Source organism: Thamnophis sirtalis, unplaced genomic scaffold, assembly GCF_051295495.1.
Source record: "Thamnophis sirtalis isolate CommonGarterSnake01/CBP01778 unplaced genomic scaffold, rThaSir2_p1.2 scaffold_15, whole genome shotgun sequence".
NCBI lineage: Eukaryota > Metazoa > Chordata > Lepidosauria > Squamata > Natricidae > Thamnophis > Thamnophis sirtalis.
In genome coordinates, this window is record NW_028261395.1 from 47,384,832 (window position 1) to 47,404,925 (window position 20,094).

General features: G+C 52.9%; 2 protein-coding genes across 3 annotated transcripts; both read left to right on the plus strand.

Moving 5' to 3' along the window:
• Positions 1–765: 765 nt before the first annotated feature.
• Positions 766–4,963, plus strand: MUL1 (mitochondrial E3 ubiquitin protein ligase 1). 2 transcript variants are annotated; one of them, XM_014071373.2, is made up of 5 exons: positions 766–852; positions 1,599–1,742; positions 2,540–2,627; positions 3,018–3,138; positions 4,032–4,963. In XM_014071373.2, exons 2-5 carry the CDS (start codon positions 1,623–1,625, stop codon positions 4,726–4,728), a joined length of 1,026 nt encoding a protein of 341 aa, XP_013926848.2. In that variant the 5' UTR covers positions 766–852; positions 1,599–1,622; the 3' UTR covers positions 4,729–4,963. The 2 variants fall into 2 exon arrangements, with proteins under 2 accessions (XP_013926848.2, XP_087558621.1); XM_087702495.1 differs by lacking the exon at positions 766–852 and adding an exon at positions 890–1,176.
• A 1,719-nt stretch (positions 4,964–6,682) lies between these two features.
• On the plus strand, positions 6,683–10,195 carry CAMK2N1 (calcium/calmodulin dependent protein kinase II inhibitor 1). Its single transcript, XM_087702504.1, has 2 exons — positions 6,683–7,139; positions 8,802–10,195. The coding sequence occupies exons 1-2, from the start codon at positions 6,989–6,991 to the stop codon at positions 8,870–8,872; spliced, it is 222 nt and encodes a 73-aa protein (XP_087558630.1). The 5' UTR covers positions 6,683–6,988; the 3' UTR covers positions 8,873–10,195.
• The last annotated feature ends 9,899 nt before the right edge of the window (positions 10,196–20,094 follow it).

The following is a 20,094-nucleotide window of genomic DNA, read 5'->3' on the forward strand; positions in this document are numbered from 1 at the left end:
ATTAAGCTCAGCTCCAAAGCCTGGAAGAAGTTTGCTCTTTTTGCAGGATGTTTGTTTTTGTCTGACATGGAACCCTCAGGTCACCTGGTGGCCTCCCATCCTAATGCTATTGAATTCCTGCCCTTGGGACTTCCCTGCTCAGGGACCCTCCCCAAATCCAGCACCATCCTCCGGAGCTTCAGTTCCCATAGTCCCCTGCCCGAACGGCGTCAGCCAGGGATGGTGGGAATTGGGGTCCCCTACACCATGGAACATTAGGGACTTTTCTCAGGGACTTTGATGCTCGATGGAGCTCTCTGCTGCTGTTGGAGGTCGTGGGTGCGAAACACACGTGTGGGGCTTCATTTTGCCCCCTCCCACTAGGATTTTAATTTGCATTAAAAAAAGGAGATTTAAGGGCGGGGTAGAAGATGCAAAATCCCGCAGGTGCAACTGTGGGCGAGAGCAAAAAGACAAGGATGATGCCTGCTTTGCAAGGTAGGCCGGGAAAGTTTGCAGTGCGAAGGAGGAGGAGGACAAAGTAGCTGGGGTGAAGCCCTTGCCGGTTAGCTCCAGGCCCCCATGTTCCCATTAAAAACCTTAGAAAAAACGAAAGCCACAACAGCATTGCAAGGTAGGCCAGACAGGCGGTAAAAACGGGTTTAAAAGAAGCTTCTTTAAAGAAAGTCGCCTCTACACTTATCCTAAGTCTATGGGCCCGTGGAGACCATATCTGACCTCAGAGTTTCACTTCCGGGTTCTTCTAGCCCCCGTATTCACCTTCTCTATGGTAAAAGCCCTAGCGCGCGGCCTTTTGACGCCATCAAGCGACGCTCCGTCCCGGAAGTGACTTGGCGGAGCGCGCGGACGCAGGTAGTAGCCTTCCCCGCCGGTTGCTATGGAAATGGGGGGGGGAGCTCTATCAGTGCGGCGTTGGGCCTCTTCTGGGCGCCCCGAAAGCGCCTGGCGGGCCGGGAGGTCGCGGGACCCCTTGGGCGTCCGCCCGCGGAACTCTCTGCCACAAGAGCGGGCCAGTTCCCTTCCGGACACCCCCCAAAAAACCCCTTCCTCCTCCTCCTCTTCTCCCCACAACAACAACCACCACCCTGTGAGGGGACTGGGCCAAAGACACCCCCGGCTTGCGATAGTTGTGGGGTTGCTTGTGTGTTGTGATTGTACACCTACTGGCTAAGAAAGGTAAAAGAGGAGGGAATAGACAGGTAGTCCTCGACTTACAACCACAATTGTTAAGCAAGACAGTTGCTAAGTGAGTTTTGCCCCATTTAACGACCTTTCTTGCCGCAGTTGTTCACTGAGTCACTGCAGTTTTTGGTTAGTAGCACGGTTGTTAAGTGAATCCATCTTCCTCATTGTATTTCCTCATCAGAAGGTTGCAAAAGGGGATCATGTGACATCCCCCCCCCAAAAAAGACACTGCAACCGTCGTAAATATGAGTCAGTTGCCAAGCATCGAAATTTTGATGAAGTCACCATGGTTATTAAGTGGGGAAACGGTCCTAAGTTTTTCAGTGGCGTCGTAACTTTCAACGGTCACTAAACGGGTGGTCGTAAGTATGTGGACTGAAGGAAAGCAGAATTGATGCTTCTCTCTTTCCCAGGGAAGCCGCCCTCGAGCGATAACCATGGACTCCGCCGGCCACCCTTCCACGGGGGAAATTATCCTCCTGGCCACCAGTTCGGCCGTTACCGCAATCCTCTATGCCGTTTACAGGCACAAGTCAAAAGTTGCAGACAGCCTGAAGGTGAGCAGCTGTTTGGATCCCGGCTTAAAGCGGCTTTTTGAGATCCCTGTGCTGGATTTTGTAACATCTGCCTTGCTGGCTTGGTTCCAGCTTTTCAGAGCAGCTACAGGAACTGTTTAAAAAGAGATTTATTGGTAGGCTGACACTGTGTATATTTGGGAATCTTCAAAATGCCGAGTCCAAGGAGTCCATTTGGAGATTTTTAAATACTGGAGAGAAACTCAGGAAAGGCACTCAGGAAAGCACAATCTATGCTGGCATTCGTTTGTACGTGTGATCATACAAGTGTTGGGTATAAAGGAAGCCCTCATCCACCACTCTGGATATTTTGTTCATGCTCAGAAGTTGTCTTGCCAAACACAGTGAGGTGGATGTGTCTAAAAAGGGGAGGAGGTTCGAGGTTCATTTTATTTATATGCCGCCCTATTCCCAGCGGGACTCAGGGCGGCACACAGACCCAAGGAGTGGGAGGGACAACACAAAAACTACAACAAAAAGTACAAGGCATTTAAAAGAACCAACAGCCACACGATTCGAGAGGGGAAGGGAACTCATCGACCCCAGGCCTGCCGACACAGCCAGGTTTTAACGGCTTTTCGGAAGGCCTGAGGTCCTCTCAATGGTGGGGATCTATTTTGACATGCCTGCTGATTATAATTTCACTAGCAGTTAGTTTCCTTCCGCTTTGCAATTTTCCAGAAAAGCATATTTGGGGAAGTTTGAAAACTTAAGCAATCTCTTTGCTGTAATTCAGAGGATGCTGTTGCAAAATCTGTTTCTCTCCTTCCTTCCCGCAGGGTGCTAAAAAGGTCACCTTGGACCAGGACTTAAAGAACCTATTAATGGAAGCTCCAGGAAAATGTGTCCCCTACGCGGTGATAGAAGGTATGTCCTCCCTGTGGGGAAATTGTGTAAGTGTAATTGTGTATTTCCACCGTCATAGTAGGCTCCTAATCTGTACCATCTTCCATGAGGGACACCACTGTAAGCATTCACCAAACGGGCCTACAGGTGCTTGACCATCCAGGAGGTTGCTGGCCATTTGCCTTCCTGGGTACTCTCCTCCAGATGGGCAGGGGGGCTTCAACTTTTGATGACACACCCCCCCCTCAAAATCCCTGGAAGCTCCTCCATCCATCTGGAGAGCCGTTAGACTGCTCTAAACAATTAGCCTGCCATCCATCCATCCACCCAACTCCTTGGTGGCTTCTGCACCGGGGGGGTCTCCCTCCTTCCGGTCGCTGACCACTGCCCGGTCTCTCCTGCCCCGATCAGGTGTGGTGCGCTCCGTCAAGGAAAGCCTCAACAGCCAGTTTGTGGACAGCTGCAAGGGGGTGGTCCAGAGGCTGACCCTTCAGGAGCACAAGATGGTGTGGAACCGGACCACTCACTTCTGGTAAGTCCATGCGTGCCTCATTTTGGAATTAGGAACTTGCTGAGGGGCGGATGAGAACTACAACATCCGTGTGATTATTGTAGCCTGAAATCTTGTAAGCCTACCACATGAAAACACCCCAGGTTTTAAGAAAGGCGGTCGTTTTATTTCTGAGATAAAGTTTTGGGGGTTCACAGATGCCATTTCCAGGTGCTGTGGGAACGTTTCATGATTTCTCAGAGGTTAATTTATGGTCATAATAACTATAAAAAATATTCTTCATGTATATGGAAATGATCAAAATGTTCAGCTTCTTGCTTAAATTCCAAGTGCTTTGGCCTAACCTAGGCATTGAAATATCTCAGTGTTTCTCTTTTGAGCAGTTCCCTGTTACGAATTTAATAGACATTTCACTGTTTTTTCCACGTATTGGTGTTTGGGTGCACTGAATTATGGTTATCGTTGTCATTATACTTTGCGTGTCTTACTGTAACTAATGAAATAGAACTCAGATCTCGGCCACACTAAATTCTGTCAGTGTTAAAAAGCTGCCTGGCTTTTGGGACAATCCACCTCGGCGTTTTCTCTTCCCTCGAATAGAGGGAGGTGTTTAGATCTGAAACTTAGGATCCGGGCTGGGAAAGAGTGCAGCTTCCTTGAGGCCGACTCAGGGCAGATCAGGGGGGGGTCTGCCCCACTTTGCATGACGCCCCTACTCTAAGCAATCACTCCAGACGTTCAGAGAAGATGGGAGCAGCAAAGATTTACAGAGGCTTTTGACAAAGAGCCCGGCTTAAAGTCCCTCGGTTTCCCACTGCATGTGCCTAGTGGGATGCCATGTAAAAGGAGAGGAGGGAGAGACTCTAACATTGCGCAACGATGGTATTTTTCATTCTGGATGAAATCTCCCCCAGGAACAACTACGAAAAGATCATCCACCAGAGGACAAACACGGTCCCTTTCGACCTGGTGGCCCCGGGGGGCGAGGGCCCCCCCGACGTGGCCGTGAGGGTCCTGAAGCCCCTCAGTGCTGCGGAGCTGAGCCTGGAGACCGTCTACGAGAGATTCCACCCCTCGGTGCAGTCCTTGACCGACGCCATCGGCCACTACATCAGCGGGGAGCGGCCCAAGGGCATCAAGGAGACCGAAGAGATGCTGACCGTTGGGGCGGCCCTGACTGGGGTCGGCGAGCTGGTCCTGGACAGCAGCACCATCAAGCTGCAGCCCCCCAAGCAGGGCCTGCGCTACTGCCTGAGCAGCCTGCGGTTCGAGACGCTGCTCCAGCGGCAGGAGTCGAGCGCCCGCTTCTGGAAGGTCCTGGCCACGCTCTGCGGCCTGGCCAGCTGCGCCCTCCTCATCTTCGTCCTGCACAAACAGTACCGGTGTCAGCGGGAGAAGCGGCGGCTGCGCCAGATGCTGGAGGGCATGGCCGCCGGAGGGGACGCCGCCAACACCTGCGTGGTCTGCCTGGGCAACAGCCGGGCCTGCGTCTTCCTCGACTGCGGGCACGTGTGCTCCTGCCTCAAGTGCTACGAGGCCCTGCCCAGGCCCCCCCACTGCCCCATCTGCAGGCAGCTGATCGCCCGGGTGGTGCCTCTGTACAACAGCTGAGGGGTGGTGCCCCTCCCTCTCTCTCAGGCTTGGACATTGCTGTGTGGAACGGGGGTTTTTTTGTGGGTGGGGAGGGGGCTTAGTTGTAGCTCTTTGCGCAGATCGACAAAAGCTGAGCGATGTGGCTCTCACACTCAGTCCGGAATTGAACTGCTGGCTGCGGCTTTGGTAAAAATGCCAAAAATCTCTTGGTGCGTGTGAATAAATCGTCTTCAGACGTTGCTTCTTTCTTGAACTCCTAGGATGGTGTTTCTGGAGCCGTGTGGAGTTCACACCTTTTCTTATTTGTTATCTCTGTGTATCTGGCCCCAAACGTCATTTTTCAGTCCCATTTCCCGGCCTACTCAGGCCCCAGAATAAAACGGGGCCGCCCTGCCCTTGCCTCGGGGGCAACTTTGCCTATTTTGGCCTCCAGAGGATCTTCCGTGTGTGGGGAAAGAGACGGAGGGGGGAAAAAATTGGTATTTAAGGAAGAGAGAACCATTGTTGCTGTCTTGGAAATTGCTGGATAGCCTAGCAAAGCCTGCATGGAGTTTCAAACCCAGAACCTCTTTCGAACAGCCTACACAACTAACCTGGACAGCCCAAACACGCAATCCCCCACTCAGAGGAGTGTGCGCACACAACGGGCATCCCCAGGAAAGAGAGAAAATAAATTTGGTTAAATGCCGTGAATGGTGCCTCCCGCCTGATCAATATTTAGCCCCTTTGGCGCAGCTGGAAGCTCTTAATTTGGGGGCAGTTTCTGAGCGCTGAGATTCCCCGCTTTTTGGGGGACTCTGTTGATGGGAAGGCCTCTTCTCGCCTCTTCTGGAGACCACTAGGGGGCAGCCTCGCTCTTCTGGTCCCCTCTGCTGCCTTGGGACGCCTGTTCCCCTTGGGGCAGCCCCCTTGGCCAAGCACAGCAGCCAGGAAGTGGCCCAGCCAGGCTCAATTTCTCTGCCCCGCCTCCCCCACCGCATGGCTCCCGTGGCCCAGGAAGCAGAACTCCCTTGGTGCACCTGCAGGCGGCCAGTGGCGGCCCCAGGGCCTCGGGCACAGGGGAATCGGGGCTGCCCCCAGCTCAGAGACTAACTTCACGGAGACTTTGAATGGACATTAAAGTGAAATTTCCTTGCATCCAGCTGATCCGCAAGGATCCACACCCAAGGATCGGGGAGGTCTGGTTTAGTAAAAAGGAGGACCAGCGGGGACAAGATAGCAGATTTCCAGTATTTGAGGGGCTGCCCCCCCCCCCAAAAGGGAGGCCAACCTATTCCCCAAAGGCCCTGAAGGCAGGAGAAGAAGAAGCAGCAATGGGTGGAAACTAACCAAGGAGAGAAGCAACCTCCTGGCAGAATAGTTAGCCGGTGGAACAGCTGGCCACCAGAGGTTGTGGGTGCCGCAGCATTGGAGGCCTTGAAGGACTGGGGAGCTGTTTGTCAGGAGTGGCCGAGGGTCTCCTGCTCCAGCAGGGGTTGGACTAGAAGACCTCCAAGGTCCTGATTTCTCTTAAATCGCATCGATCTTCCATAATCCCCGTGGTCAGGTGATCAAAATTAGGACGCTTGGCATATGACTCATAGTTACGACGGTCGGAATGCCCCGGAATCACGCGATCCCCTTTTGCGACCTTCTGACAAGCAGAGTCAAGGGGGTTCGCTTAACAACCGTGTGGCTCGCTGAACAACCACAGCCATTCGCTTGACCGTCGAAAGGTGATGGGGGGGGGGGACTCACCCATCAGCTGCCTTGCTTAGGAGAGGGAATGGGGGGGGGGCTCCGTTGTGGTCGTAAGTCGAGGAGCTCCTGGGCTTCGTGGAAAGCCGGGCTCCGAGGGCAGGAGGGGCAGGGGAGGAGAGAGGCGCTTTGGGCAGACCACGCAGGAGCCTCTTCCCCCCTCCCTCTGTGCGTGTGTGTGTCAGTCAATCTGTCTGTCCCTCTGCGTGTGAGTTGTGTGTGTGTGTTGTGTGCTTGTGCACTTGCAGCCCAGCCCGCTTCCGGCGTCCATCCCACTTTTCTCCTGCCTTTCTTTCTTCCTTCCCCGACTCCGACGTGGGGAAGGAGCTGGGAGAGCGGCAGAAGGAGAGGCTGCCCCGCTGGCTGCTCCGCCCGGCCCACGCGTGGGAAGAGCCGCCGGTGGGAGCGGAGGGCGAGGGAGGCTCCCGCGGGGCGCCGCTGAGCCTGGAGCGCTGCTGCGCGGCTGCTGGGCTCGCTCCTTCTGCGGGCGGCGGCGACGGCGGCATCGGCATCTGCGCTCCGCTCGGGCCGGGCAGCCGCGATGTCGGAGGTGCAGCTGAGCCCCCGCGGGGAAGCGGGCGAGGGGCCGCCGCTGGGCTTCGCCTGCCGCCTGCAGGACACCAGCAGCTTTGGGCCGGGGGGCGCCGGCAAGCGCGCCCCCAAACTGGCCCAGATCGGACGCAGCAAGTGCGGTAAGAGAGGCGGGGAAGGAGGGAGGGGGGAGGAGACGACCCCCCCCCACAACGGCCCCTCTGCAACTTCGCCAGCAGGGCTTGAGACTGCCCCCCTCCTCTCCGCCTGAACCCCCGGTGGGGGTCTTGGGGTGGGCTTCCCCCCTGGTGGGCTGCTCTGCTCACCCGCCCAACCCAGCCTGCGAGAGGCTGCAGAGAGCGCAAAGCCCATCATCCCCTCCTCCTCCTCCTCCTCCTCCTCCTCCTGGCTGGTGATGAAGGCGGTTGGGGTCTGTGCTCAGGTCGAGTTTCGCTTTCCAGGTAGGACGCTGGGCTCCATTGGATCGGGTGGGTGGCAGCACCGTTATCCCCCCTCCCTTGGAGGAGGAGAGAAAAGGGTGGGTGCGGAGGAAGGTTGTGAAAAGGGGTGCTGCCCCACGGGGGCGCATGCATCACTATGCCCCCTCAAAAGGTGGGTGCTCACCCTAGGAGAGTTGCCCCTCCTAAGCCCTCTGGAGGAAGGGGTCCAGGGAAGCCCCCAGCCCAGGGAGGGCGTCTGCTCCCCCATATTTGGCTGAGTCAGCAGAATCGTCCAGATTGGGGGGGGGGCTGGTCTCCTACCATCAAGGAGGGGCTCGTGCGGACAGTCTCCAAGGGCAGCCAGATGGATAGAAGTCAGGAGGGAGCAGATGGGTTCCACCCCTCCCAAGAGACAGGGACAGGAGCCATCACAAACTTTGGAGGAGGGGAGGGAGGGGCAGAAGAACACAAGGGTGTTTGGGCTGCTCTTGGCCTCCCTGCGTCCCCCGTTTGTATCCCCCGTTTGTATCCGCCGGAGAGGAGCCAACTGGGAGGCTTCTGAGTCAACCCAACCTTGACCAGAAGGACCAAGGCTGACTGGATGACAGTGGCAGCCTTTGAGACACAACAAAAGTGTGTGCACACTCCCAATTGTGTGTCTCTAGTCTCCTCCCCATTTACACACATCCTGCCTTTAATTAAGGGCTGCACAAACATCCTTTTTGTTGTGGTTTCAGAAAACTCTCCTGCTGCCACTGAGTCGGTCTTGTGATCCTGCTTGTTGTGTGTGTGTGTGTGTCTCTCTCTCTCTGTGTCGTTTTTGTTGACTTTGAAAACGCCTGTTTAAGAATCTGAAGGGAATCTTATCAAATTCTTGACTGTGCTATAATCTGCTTCTCAAAATAGCAATCAAACTCACCTGGCTTTGTACCCAAACCGATGTTTCCTGAGCAACAGGATAGTGTTGTGTACCAGGTGTACCTGTGTGTGTGTGTGTGCAAACCTTGTGCAATGCATGCATGTTCGTGAAGAACCTCCTTCTGTGCTACGGAGAAAAAAGAGTGTTTGCCTTATAGAGAAAAACCCCCTTAAACTCGATTCCCACAACTCATTACACCAGATTTTCTGGGATGGGTATTTGTGTCTCCCGGTGAGGTAGGACCCAACCCCGTCTTCACAAGTTGTGTAAACCAACCTGTCTCTTTTCTTACTTGGCCTGATCAGTGACCCCTGGATGTAGATACAGGTAGCCCTCGAATTACGACCAGACTTAAGCCCGGCGGTTGCAAAGCGAACAACAAAGAAATAAGCAAAAAGGCAACGATTGAGGTGTTTACTCATCTTTCTTTCTCCTTTCCTTCCCCCCCAACCCCCTGCTTCCAGTTGTCATTGAGGATGATCGAATTGATGATGTACTGAAAAACATTTCAGAAAAGCCACCACCGGGGGTCTAAATATATATATACATATATTTTCATGTCTCGCCCGGAGACACTGAGTTAAACAAATGAGGGGCGCAAAAATAATTCACCTTTCAGCACGAGAACGGGCAGAATCGTTCATTTAAAAAAAAATGAAGAAAGGAAGAACTTTTTTGGACGAAGGAGGCAGAGGGCGATGGTGGGTTTTGGATTTCTTCAGCGCCACGTTGGGATCCAACTGGAGACGCCTTTTAAGGAGCGGCCGGGAGGCTGAATTAAAGCCTTTTATTCCTGCACGCCCTCCAGAAAGTACAGTTTTCAAGTTGGACTTTTAAAAAGTCTTGCAAAAAGAGAAATAATTGGGGCGGTGGGCAGAGAGGGTCTCGGAGTTCTTGTTTACATGATGACACCTTGCAAAAAATATTCCGTCAGCTTGCACGTAACATGTTCTGTACTTTCTATTTTTAAATATATATATATTTATCTTTATTCTTGGATTTTGCAAAGGTAAAAGAGGGACAAAAGGATGGTTTGTAATCACACACACAAACACACAAACCAACACACACTGTATGTGATTCTGGTTACCTTTGGAAGTCTCTGGAATGTAAGGAACTTTTTAAAGAGAAAGTTTGAACCAGGAAGAAGGTTATCCTTATTTCCCCAAAACTGGATTGTAATTCTAGTATTTGACATTTGGGGCAATGCTCAAGTCACTCAGGTGCAAATAGAGAAATGTAATTTTATATGGAAAATGGAAGACGCGTTTTTTAAAAAGTACTTGCGTGCATTTTTAAAATGTTCCCTAGCAAACGAAAGCTTGTGTCGAACCGACCTTTGCTTTTTAAAAACACTTTGGTGTAAAGTTGATTCTCTTTGTTACTGTTCAATGAAACCAACAACTGAAAGGTGTGCATACACAAACCGTAATCCTGGAAGAAGAGTGCCAAATATCTTCCAAAATGCAAAATATTTATTTCTCTGTTTCCTCTGTAAGAACTTTGTGTGTACTTGAAGTTGCTTTTTTTGTACTTAAGGAATTCTTGCCTCTCCATAAGGACTTTTTTTCTACCGAACTGGTTGATCTGTGCATAAAGAATTTTCTCTTGAATCCGCCCATGGCTTTGGTTTCCCTTCTCTTTTGTACCGATTCAAGTCTGACCGTTTTAAAGACAATTGCATGACACACACACAGAGAGTGAGAAAGGGCTGCCTCGCCTGCAATCTGTTTACCCTTCTCTTTGGCTGCGTTTTGCAATGATGTTCTAAAAGGGTTCTTTGCGTCTTTTCCTACAAGCTTTGTGTATCCTGCACAAGAGTGTTTCTGCGATGGGATAATAAATTATTATGACTTAATCGGTGGCTTCTGATCGTGTTTCTTGTATACCCCGCCTCTGTTCGGCCTCACCTGGACAGCCAGGAGCTCTGCTAGCCCACTGCCCTTTTTTTTGCCGTCGATGTTAAGTGAACCATCCAGCCGTTAGTTCCAGGTGGGTGTTCTGACCTCGGCTTCCCCCAAAAGCTGGAGGAAGAGTCCTGATCCCGACAAAACCCCTTTGATTAAAGGAATGTGAGTTCCTCCCATCCAGCCAAGGCCTGGCAAACCGTCTTTTAAAGGAATATTTAGGACCACGGAGCTTATCTAGCTTGGAAAGCTGCCATGTAAATATTTTCCCAAATGAGGTGCTGTGCAAGGAAAGATTTGGCACAGAGTCTCTCAGATTCACGGACAGATCTTCACACTCCTGGAACAAATCTAATGACCAGACAGACAAACAAATTGTTTCCTGCAAAAGTCCCTTTCCCTCCCCTTTTATTTCCCCTGGGAGGGGCCAATCACCATCCCCCTGTGACTTTACTCCCAAGTCGACCCTGATTTCTCAGCTGTTCTTTTCTTCTGGCAGCTCTGCGCATGCGCACACTGGGAACAGGCTCCAGCTGTTCCTCTGCCTCACTGATCTCTGACTCCGAAAGAAAGCTGATCACTGCCAGACGGCCTCGGCCCCGTCTCTGCCTATGACGCAGAGCCCTCATCATCAGAGCCTCCCCCAGACTCCAGGACTGGCCCACCTTCCTCCCCAACCTCCTCACTGTCCGACTCTGCTCCCAGCTCTGCCGGCCACTGCTGGCAGGCCGCAACATTTAGTCCTCTCCTCAATTGTTTTCCATCCATTGTTTCCTTCTGGTGCTTTGGAAAACAGTTGACCCCCCCCTCCCTCCTCTTCTCTGTGGCAGCCCCTCAAATACTGGAAGACTGCTATCATGCCGCCCCCCCCCCCCACAGACACCCTTGTGCTTCTCTTTGGTTAGAAACTAATCAAGTACAGAAGCAACCTAGAAATAGAGAGAGAAATGTGCTAACAGTGAGGACAACGAATCAGTGGAACGGATTCCCTGCAGAAGTTGTGAATGTTTCAACACTGGAAGTTTTTAAGAAGAGATTGGAGTGAGAAGTGGTGTAGGGTTTCCTGCCAGAGCAGAGGGTTGGACTAGAAGACCTCCAGGGTCCCTTCCAGCTCTTGTTATTCCGCTATTCTGCCTCCCAGCCAGGCATTCAGCATCCCAAGGAGGCTCGTCCTGAGGACAGCATCATTACTCATTCACGGCTTTTTCAGCCGCTCTGCTCGTAAGACACGGGTCACGGAGCTCCCGATGGCTGCCCTGCCTCCCCTCAACCCGCATCCAGACTCCTCCGGTGGCTTTTGGAAGGACCTCGAGCTCATGTGCCCGGCCAAGCGCAGAGAAGCTTTCTATTATTCATACGGGGCTGAGAGGGGACAAAGGGCCTCTCAACGCCTCTCTTGCGGATGCCGGGCGGAGGCCGGAGGCGCCTCTGGCTTGTGAGCAGAGCATCGCGGTTCCACCAGGCAGGGGGGGGGGGGGACGAGGCCCATCCAATTCTCCAGCGAAAGGCCAAGGAAAGGGTCCTGCTGGGAAAAGGCTGGGGTGGGTGGGTGGGTGGGTGGGTGGGTGGGCTTCCCCAAAGAAGAGGGAGGGCAACCTATTCCCCAAAGCCCCCGAAGGCAGGAGAAGAAGCAGCGGATGGAAACTGACCAAGGAGAAAATCAACCTGGGACTAAGGAGGGGTTTCCTGACAGTGAGGACAATAAGCCAGTGGGACCGTTTCCCTCCAGAAGCTGCAAGTGCCCCGTCACTGGAGGCCTTTAACAAGAGAGCGGGCAGCCGTTTGGCCGGAATGGTCTAGAGCAGTGTTTCTCAACCTTGTCAACTTGAAGATGTCTGGACTTCAACTCCCAGAATTCCCCAGCCAGCGAATGCTGGCTGGGGGATTCTGGGAGTTGAAGTCCAGACATCTTCAAGTTGACAAGGTTGAGAAACACTGGTCTAGAGCAGTGGTTCCAGGGGTGGGTTCCTGCCAGTTCTAAGCTCTTCTATAGAAGAGGTTCCATAAATCTACAATGCCGTTTAGAACCGGTTCCAGCTCCCACCCACCCCCATCCGCACATCATCAAGATGAAGAGCGAGAGGAGGAATTCTGGGAGTTGAAGTCCACAAGTCTTAAAGCTGTCAAGTTTGAACACTCCTAGGGGTTTTTTTTTCTAAAGGGTTAGTGGTGCGAGGGTCTTGTAACTTGACAGCTTTAAGACTTGAGTGCTTCAAATGCCAGAGTTTCTGAGCCAACATTTTGGTTGCTAAGGAAAAACGTTGTTAAGTGAGTGTCACCACATTTTACTAGTTGGCCACGCCCACCCAGTCACCTGACTGCCAAGCCACTCCCACCCAGTCACATGGCTGGCAAGACACTCCCACAAAGCAGGCCACACCTACAGAAGAGGTCCTAAACAATTTTTGAAACCCACCACTGAGTGGTTCCCAGCCTTTTTTTTGGCCCCAGCTAAGCATCTCTGAAACCCTGTGGCTCATCACCCTCACTCTACTCACACGGAGGAAGCCTAAAAGGGCATTAACCTCCTCTCAACCAGGTCCAAATTGCCCCCATTAAAAATGAAATTGCCCCCATGTAGGGCATGGGCCCCATGGGGGGATCACTAGTCTGGAGTCTCCTGCTTGAGCAGGAGGGGGTTGGACTAGAAGACCTCCGGGGTCCCTTCCAACTCTGTTATTCTGTTTTCAGACCTTAAGGGCCTGAGTGTTGCCGGGAGAAAGTGGAGCCCTTTGGGGGAGGGCCTGCCTTTACCCGCCCACCCCCTCCACAAAACGCTTGCCAAGGCCCGAGGGCCTCCGGGGAGCCCGTCACAAAGCCAGCTCCTTTGTGAAGTGCCGCTTCTGCCTTCCGCATGGCCTCCTCCTGCGCGGAAGGTCAGACGAGAGCTGGGATCTCCATTCCTACGTGCAGAGAAGCCGGCGACGGAGACCGCGGGAGACGTCCCCACTGGGGAAAGAGAAAGGAAGAAGCTACGTTATGGTCCTGGAGCCGGGCTGGATGCTCCGTTGCCATAGCAACCGCATCCCCCAACCCCGGGCTCGCCTGTTCTGATGGGCAGCTGCTAGGCAAAGATTGAATCCCGGGGCTGGAAGGGACCCCAGAGGTCTTCTAGTCCAACTCCCTTGCCTTAGCCGGGAGACTCCGTGCCACCCCAATCCCACAGTTGTCCGGGTCCTTTCTACAAAACCTCCCGGGAGGCAACAGAGACGTCCCTTGAAGACTCCACCGAAATTCTGGTTTCTTCCACTTCCTTTTCACCCGAGCTTGGAGCAATTCGCGATTTAGGGCAGAAAAATTCACGATTTCTTTCCTCTGTTGTCTCAGTTCTATCCCGGCCTGCTGCGTCACTCAGCAGCAAGAGACGGGGGTCTCCTCGGGGAGAAGAAGCCCCTAGAATGTGTCCCACGAGGCCAGTCGGTGGACCGAGAGCCTCCTCCGAGGCCTGGCAAGAGGCAACGCCATACGAATGCGGGATTTCAATCGTGAACGTCGGGATGGCTTCCCCCCCCCTCCCCCCAGAGTGTGTCTCATTAATCACATTGTACTAGGACAGTGTTTCTCAACCTTGGCCACTTGAAGATGTCTGGACTTCAACTCCCAGAATTCCCCAGCCAGCATTTGCTGGCTGGGGAATTCTGGGAGTTGAAGTCCGGACATCTTCAAGTAGCCAAGGTTGAGAAACACTGCACTATGCGTTCTGTGGGCGTGGCTTGGTGGGCGTGGCTTGGCGGGCGTGGCAGGGGAAGGATGCTGCAAAATCTCCACTCCCACACCACCCCTGGGGCCAGCCGGAGGTGACATTTGCCGCTTCTCCAAACTACTCAAACTTTCCGCTACCGGTTCTCTGGATTTCTGCTGGATTTCAGCCCTGATCCAACGGTGTGGGAGGTGTGCACGGGATGTGCTTCCGAACAGCGGTCCGTCAGCCCCGCCCCCTTCCTGCCCATGGCAACTCGAGAGCAGCCCACGATTGCTTTGGGAGTCGACAGTGAGATCTGGAATTCCTGGGCAGACCGTTGCCCACCCTGAACGTCTTCCTGCCTTCCTCTCTGCTTGAGACACGGGCTGGGAGTGGAACGGAGGGAGCCGGTCCAGGATTGAAACCTGGAGGCCGTTCCAGGACCCAAAGGAGCCCCGTTGGGCGTGTGGCTTCTCCAGAGCCTGAGATGCGCAGCAAACTTTCCACGCAGCTCAACAACACCTGCCCCCCCCCCGAAACACAGAAATAACTTGGATTAACTTCTACAGCTCCAACTGCACTTGCAGGTTGTCATGGAAACAGGGGCATATCTGTTGTGGGAACGTGGGGAGAGGGGGGGAGAGAGAAAAACGGAGATTTAAGAAATTAGGTGGCATCGTTCCTCGGCCCAACGGTTCTGACCTCGGAGGCCGGGAGTTTCCAACTGTGGTGCATCCGTGAGGGACCAATTCCAAAGGATCTGGGGGGTGGGATGGGCTGCAGGAAGCTTTGGGGAGATTCCCAAATAGAGAAGGTTCAAGGGTGATCCTCACCACCTTCCAGATTGGGTGTCAAAGGGGATCGGGATCCCTTCCGGTCCAATCCAACGTTTATTATGGCCACAGGGCTAACATGCAAAAATCCAAAGGCCTCTCCGAGGGGTCCTTATTTGGAGAGCCTCCCTGAAGTTCTGCCCCCGTCTCTTCTCCCTCTCTCTTGGCCAAGGTTTAACAACCTTACTCATCGATTGAGGGCTTATTGGGGTTTTCTATGGGATTTTATCTCCATAAGCCCAGAGTTGGGCAGCCCTATAAATTTCCTAAATAGATAGATAGATAGATAGATAGATAGATAGATAGATAGATAGATAGATAGATAGATAGATAGATGATAGATAGATAGATAGATGATAGATAGATAGATAGATAGATGAGAGAGAGAGAGAGAGAGAGAGATAGGAGAGAGAGAGATGAGAGAGAGGATAGAAGAGATAGATAAATAGATAGATAGATAGATAGATAGATAGATGATAGATAGATAGATAGATAGATAGATGATAGATAGATAGATAGATAGATAGATGATAGATGATAGATAGATAGATAGATAGATAGATAGATAGATAGATAGATAGATAGATAGATAGATAGATAAATATAAACTTTAAAAAGCCACTGCAAAAAAAGGATTTCTTGATGCCCTTTTTTAAACTGCCTTGAGTGTATGGGGAGTATTTTACTGACCTGGGGCGTTTATATTTCCTATTTATTGGCAAAACCTTCCAGAGGAAGCAACCGTGCTTACAATCTCATCCAAAGGAAAGAATTTTGTTTTGCTTAGTTTTGGCGAGGGGCAAACGGCCAGTTTCCCCAGAATGGCACAGGGTCTCCTGCTTGGGCAGAGGGCTGGACTGGAAGACCTCCAAGGTCCCTTCCAGCTCTGTTATTCTGCCGATAGTGAGTTTTTCAGGTGAGCGAAATGTTTTCTCTGTGCACCTGTTCTGAGCTGCTGTTTCTAAGCTCTTGATTCTCTCTCTCTCTCTCCCTCCCTCCCTCTCTCTCTTTCTCTCCAATTAAAAGGCCTTTGGGGAGATCCGGCCTGTTGCTGTGTCCACTCCTAACCGTAGCTGCTTCTGCTCCAGTTTCAGCCAGTGTGCAACTCTTGAGAAGGCCACAGAAAGGACCGGGAAGTTACCCAGCTGAGTTAAAAACAGGTCAGTGCATTGTCTTGCAAAGTGGGGTCTCTTAAGCATGTTCCTTGCACAGTTTGAGCTTCAACACGCAGGCACGCACACGCACACACACGCACACACACACACAAAACAAAGACAAACAGGTTAATTATTCACAACTGCTCTCTCTCTCTCTCTCTCCCCCCCTCAGCTGTTTTTTCTCACTCAGATGAAGTGAAGCCTGAAATATATACATAAATATTCATATATTTTCATAAGCAATTCCCCTCGCCCCCCTCCTCTGTCCAAGTAGGACACATTAAATCAGGTCAGCATTTTACCGTAAAATAGTTATGAAACTGGTGTGGGGGGGGGGATTGAGGGAGGGGAAGAGAGAGTGGGATTGTGTGCAAAATGTGTGGTTCCCCCCCCCCAGCAAACAGCCAAAGCTAAATCAAGATTGGTGCACATAAAGCTGTGATGTGCTTAAGCAAAGTTTGCTTAATAAACCGCTATTGAATGGCTTCACACATTCCACCATAAGCCTTGGCTTGTTTGTTTAGCAAATGTATGTTTATTACATTTATATGGCATTTATCTCGCTGCCAGCATCATAAAAGCCATCCATCAGGGGCCTCTGGGGGGGTGCATGGAATTTAAATAAAATATTATAAAATGTAAAAACCCTCCGTCTTAAAAATGCTGGGCTTGTTTAATCGCCCCAGCTGAGCGCAACATTTCCATTGCTGAGACAGTTAAGTGAGTTTTGCCCCATTTTACGACCTTTCTTGCCACAGTTGTTAAGTGAATCACTGCAGTGATTAAGTTAGTGACCCGGTCGCTAAGTGAATCCGGCTTCCCCTTTGACTTTGCTGTTCAGAAGGTCGCAAAAGGGGGAAGTCACGTGACCCAGGGACACCGCGGCCGTCATAAATACGAGGCAGTTGCCAAGCGGCTGGATTTTTATCCCGTGAGCAGGGGGAGGCAGCAGTGGTCGTAAGTGTGGGAAATGCCCCTAAGTCACATTTTAAAGTGCCGTTGTAACTTTGAGCGGTCGCTAAATGAACTGTTGTAAGTCGAGGACTACTTGTACATTGTAAATCCGTGATGGATCACGTAAAATGGGTCACCTACAGGAATGACCTGATTTTACAACCTCTTTTGCAGTGGCCATTAAGCGAATCTTCGGAGTTGCTAAAATGTACACGTTACGGTTAAGGAGTGCTTGTAAGTTGAAAGTTCCTGGACCCACAATTGTTGGTGCTTGTGCTGCTTGTGCTGCTTGTGCTGCTGTGCAAAGGTTAATAACACAAGGCTCCACACAGACACACAAACACACATGCCGATCTCGATCTCTTTACTTCGAGAGCTTCGGTGTTTCTTCCTCCGCTTCGCTGTTGCTTTTCCAGCGCACGCCCCCTGGTGGCGCACTTGTCCCCCGCCCGTCCCACTCACCATCTGTAGCCTCGCTCCCGCGGCGGCTGCTTCTCCCCCAGACCCCCGTTGAACCCCCCCACCCCCGCCCGTATGCCTGCCCCCAAGCGACCCTCCAATTAAAATAAGGACAGGCATGATCTGATCGTCACGGGATTCGATTGCCAGGCGAAGCCGGGCAGGAGGCGCCCGTGAGTTGGCGTGCACAGAGGAGCGTTGCGCGTTAGATGGCTCGACGTTGGTCAGGAACGCCAATGTGCCCCTTTGGAAGTTTCCAGCTCTCATTGTTGGCAGGAAAGGCTTCCTCTGGGAAGCAGCCGAGGGCTAAATTTTTCCCAGCCTTGTGGGGCTTCTGTCCCGCTGGCTTTGCAGATGGGAAAGAGATGAGTTCAACTCCTTTCTGCAAACCCCACTCCCTTCTACCACTGGTGATGTTACCTAGTTGGGTCATGAAACGCCTGCAAGGAAGCCACCAAGCCCAGAGAGCACCAAGAACACTGGAGTCTTTTTCCTCCTCCTCCTCCTCCCTTGTAGTTTTCCCAAACATTACGTGTGTTTGCAGAAGATTTCCCATCCAGGCTGCGGTGGGATTAATGTTTTTTTTTTTACCACCGGCTCTGTGGGCGTGGCTCTGTGGGCGTGGCAAGGGAAGGTTAACTGCAAAATCCCCAGCCGGTTCTCCAAACTACTCAAACTTTCCGCTGCAGGTTCTCCAGAGCCGGCCAGAACCGGCTGAATGCCACCTCTGCGTCCAGGGATTCACTGGAGGGAAAACATTTCCCTAAGAGAAGTTTTTATGCAGACAAAATCCAGAGCCCTGGGCAGAACTCCCGGAGGTGGTTCCTTCCAAAAGGCCGCTGGGTTTTCCTTTTTCTTCCTTCTTCAGTTCTGACTGAATGGTGGGCAGTGGAACCTGTTGCCTTTTGGGAAAAGCCCCTTTGGGACCATCTCTGGATGATGGAGCATCTCCACAAACGTCTCCCACCCAGGTTGCTTGTGCATCCAACGGGGGTGTGTGTGTGTCGGAGAGGGGGAGAGCAGTAAACTGCAGAGCATCATTGGCTCAGCGCAGAGCTGCTCTCTTGTTGCCTGAGCAACGGAAAAGAAGCCCCCTCCCCAATTGGAAACCAAACTGGAGCCCAGCAGTGCCTCCCAGTGGCTTTGCCAGCAATGCAGAGAGAGAGAGAGGAGAGAGAGAGAGAGACAGAGAGAGGAAGGAAGGAAGGAGAGAGAAAGAGGAAGGAAGGAAGGAGAGAGAGAGAGAGAGAGGAAGGAAGGAAAGAGAGAGACAGAGGAAGGAAGGAAGGAAAGAAAGAAAGAGAGGAAGGAAGGAGAGAGAGGAAAGAGAGAGAGAGGGGGGAAGGAAGGAAATAGAGAGAGAGAGTGGAAGGAAGGAGAGAGAGGAAGGAAGGAAAAAAAGAAAGGAAGGAAGGAAGGAAGGAAGGAGAGAGAGAGAAAGGAAGGAAAGAAAGAGAGAAGGAAGGAGAGAGAGGAAGGAAGGAAAGAAAGAGAGAGGAACAGAGAGAGGAAGGAAGGAAGGAAGGAAGGAGAGAGAGGGAGAGAGGAGGGAGAGAGAGAGAATTTTCTTGGGACAGACAGACAAACAGACACTTTTCCAACCTCCGTTTATTAAGTCACTGAAGCAGCCACAGATGATAAAATGGTAACTTAAGAGACCAGCAAAGGAAAACCGGAAACTGGAGAAAATCACCACTGCCAACGTCCTTGGGTTTTCACGTGGGACGGGGCTGGGGGCTGGGGTGGGGGGCGTCTTTCCTTCACAGGATCTGCCCCCTTGAAGGCGAAATTGCAAGATCGCGAGGGCTTCTCACACAGCAGGGCCAGGCAAAGCTTTGGAGGCAGCCGAGTGTTTTCTGCCTTCCGGGCTCTGAATAATGAGGCCGGGGCCCCCAGCAGAGACCCCTGGGGGGAGGGAGGGGCCTCCAGGGAGCAATTAGCAACCCTCGGCTCACAGCTCACGGCAGGATTGTTGCGATGCGTTGCGATGCAGAGGTGGGGGGGGATTCAAACACACCGCCGGCAGCAAAGCATGTGGACGAGCAGCTGAGGGACACGGGGCCCTTTCGGGCAACTGGGCTGCCGTGGGGGGCTCCCGGTGGGGGTGGGGGAAATCCACACTGGGTGGGGAAGGCAGCCTGAGAGGGCGGGGCTGAAAGGGTCCAGAGACCGACTGCAGCCAATCCAATCCTTTTGTGTCCTGCCAAGACCCTCCCAGAGGCAAACTCTGCACGGCCCCCCCCTGACCTCCCTAGGCCTCCCCCTTGCCCCTCCCTGGGACCTGGGGTGCCTCTTCCCCTCCGCGTCACCCAATGGGGCAGCTCCACAGACTCACCCCCAGGAAAGCCCTTGGGAGAAACGTTTTCCTGGAGCCCTGAAGGCCACCTATCGGCTGATCTGCCCCCTCCCCACAGATGGAGCAAAGGGCAACTGCGAACCCCCCCCCCTTGGGGGAAGACAACTGCTGCCCAGAAGCCCAGGAGGGACGGCTGCACCGCCTCCAGAGCTGAACAAGGGGGCCTGGGGAAGAGCGGAGGGCGAGGGCGGCAGCGCCATCACCCGCCTCCCCCAGGCAACCTGCCCCCACCTTCCCCAACCAGCACCAGCCCCAGGCAGCCCAAGGCGGGAGCTGCAGTCCACCGGGGTCCAGAGACGCCCCTGGCATCAACCGGACGGCCGACAGCCCGGATGATGTTGGATGGAGCTGGGGTGGGGCCCAGAGCGGCCTCCCTGCCTCTGCCCCCCCTCTTCCCCCCCCCCAATTC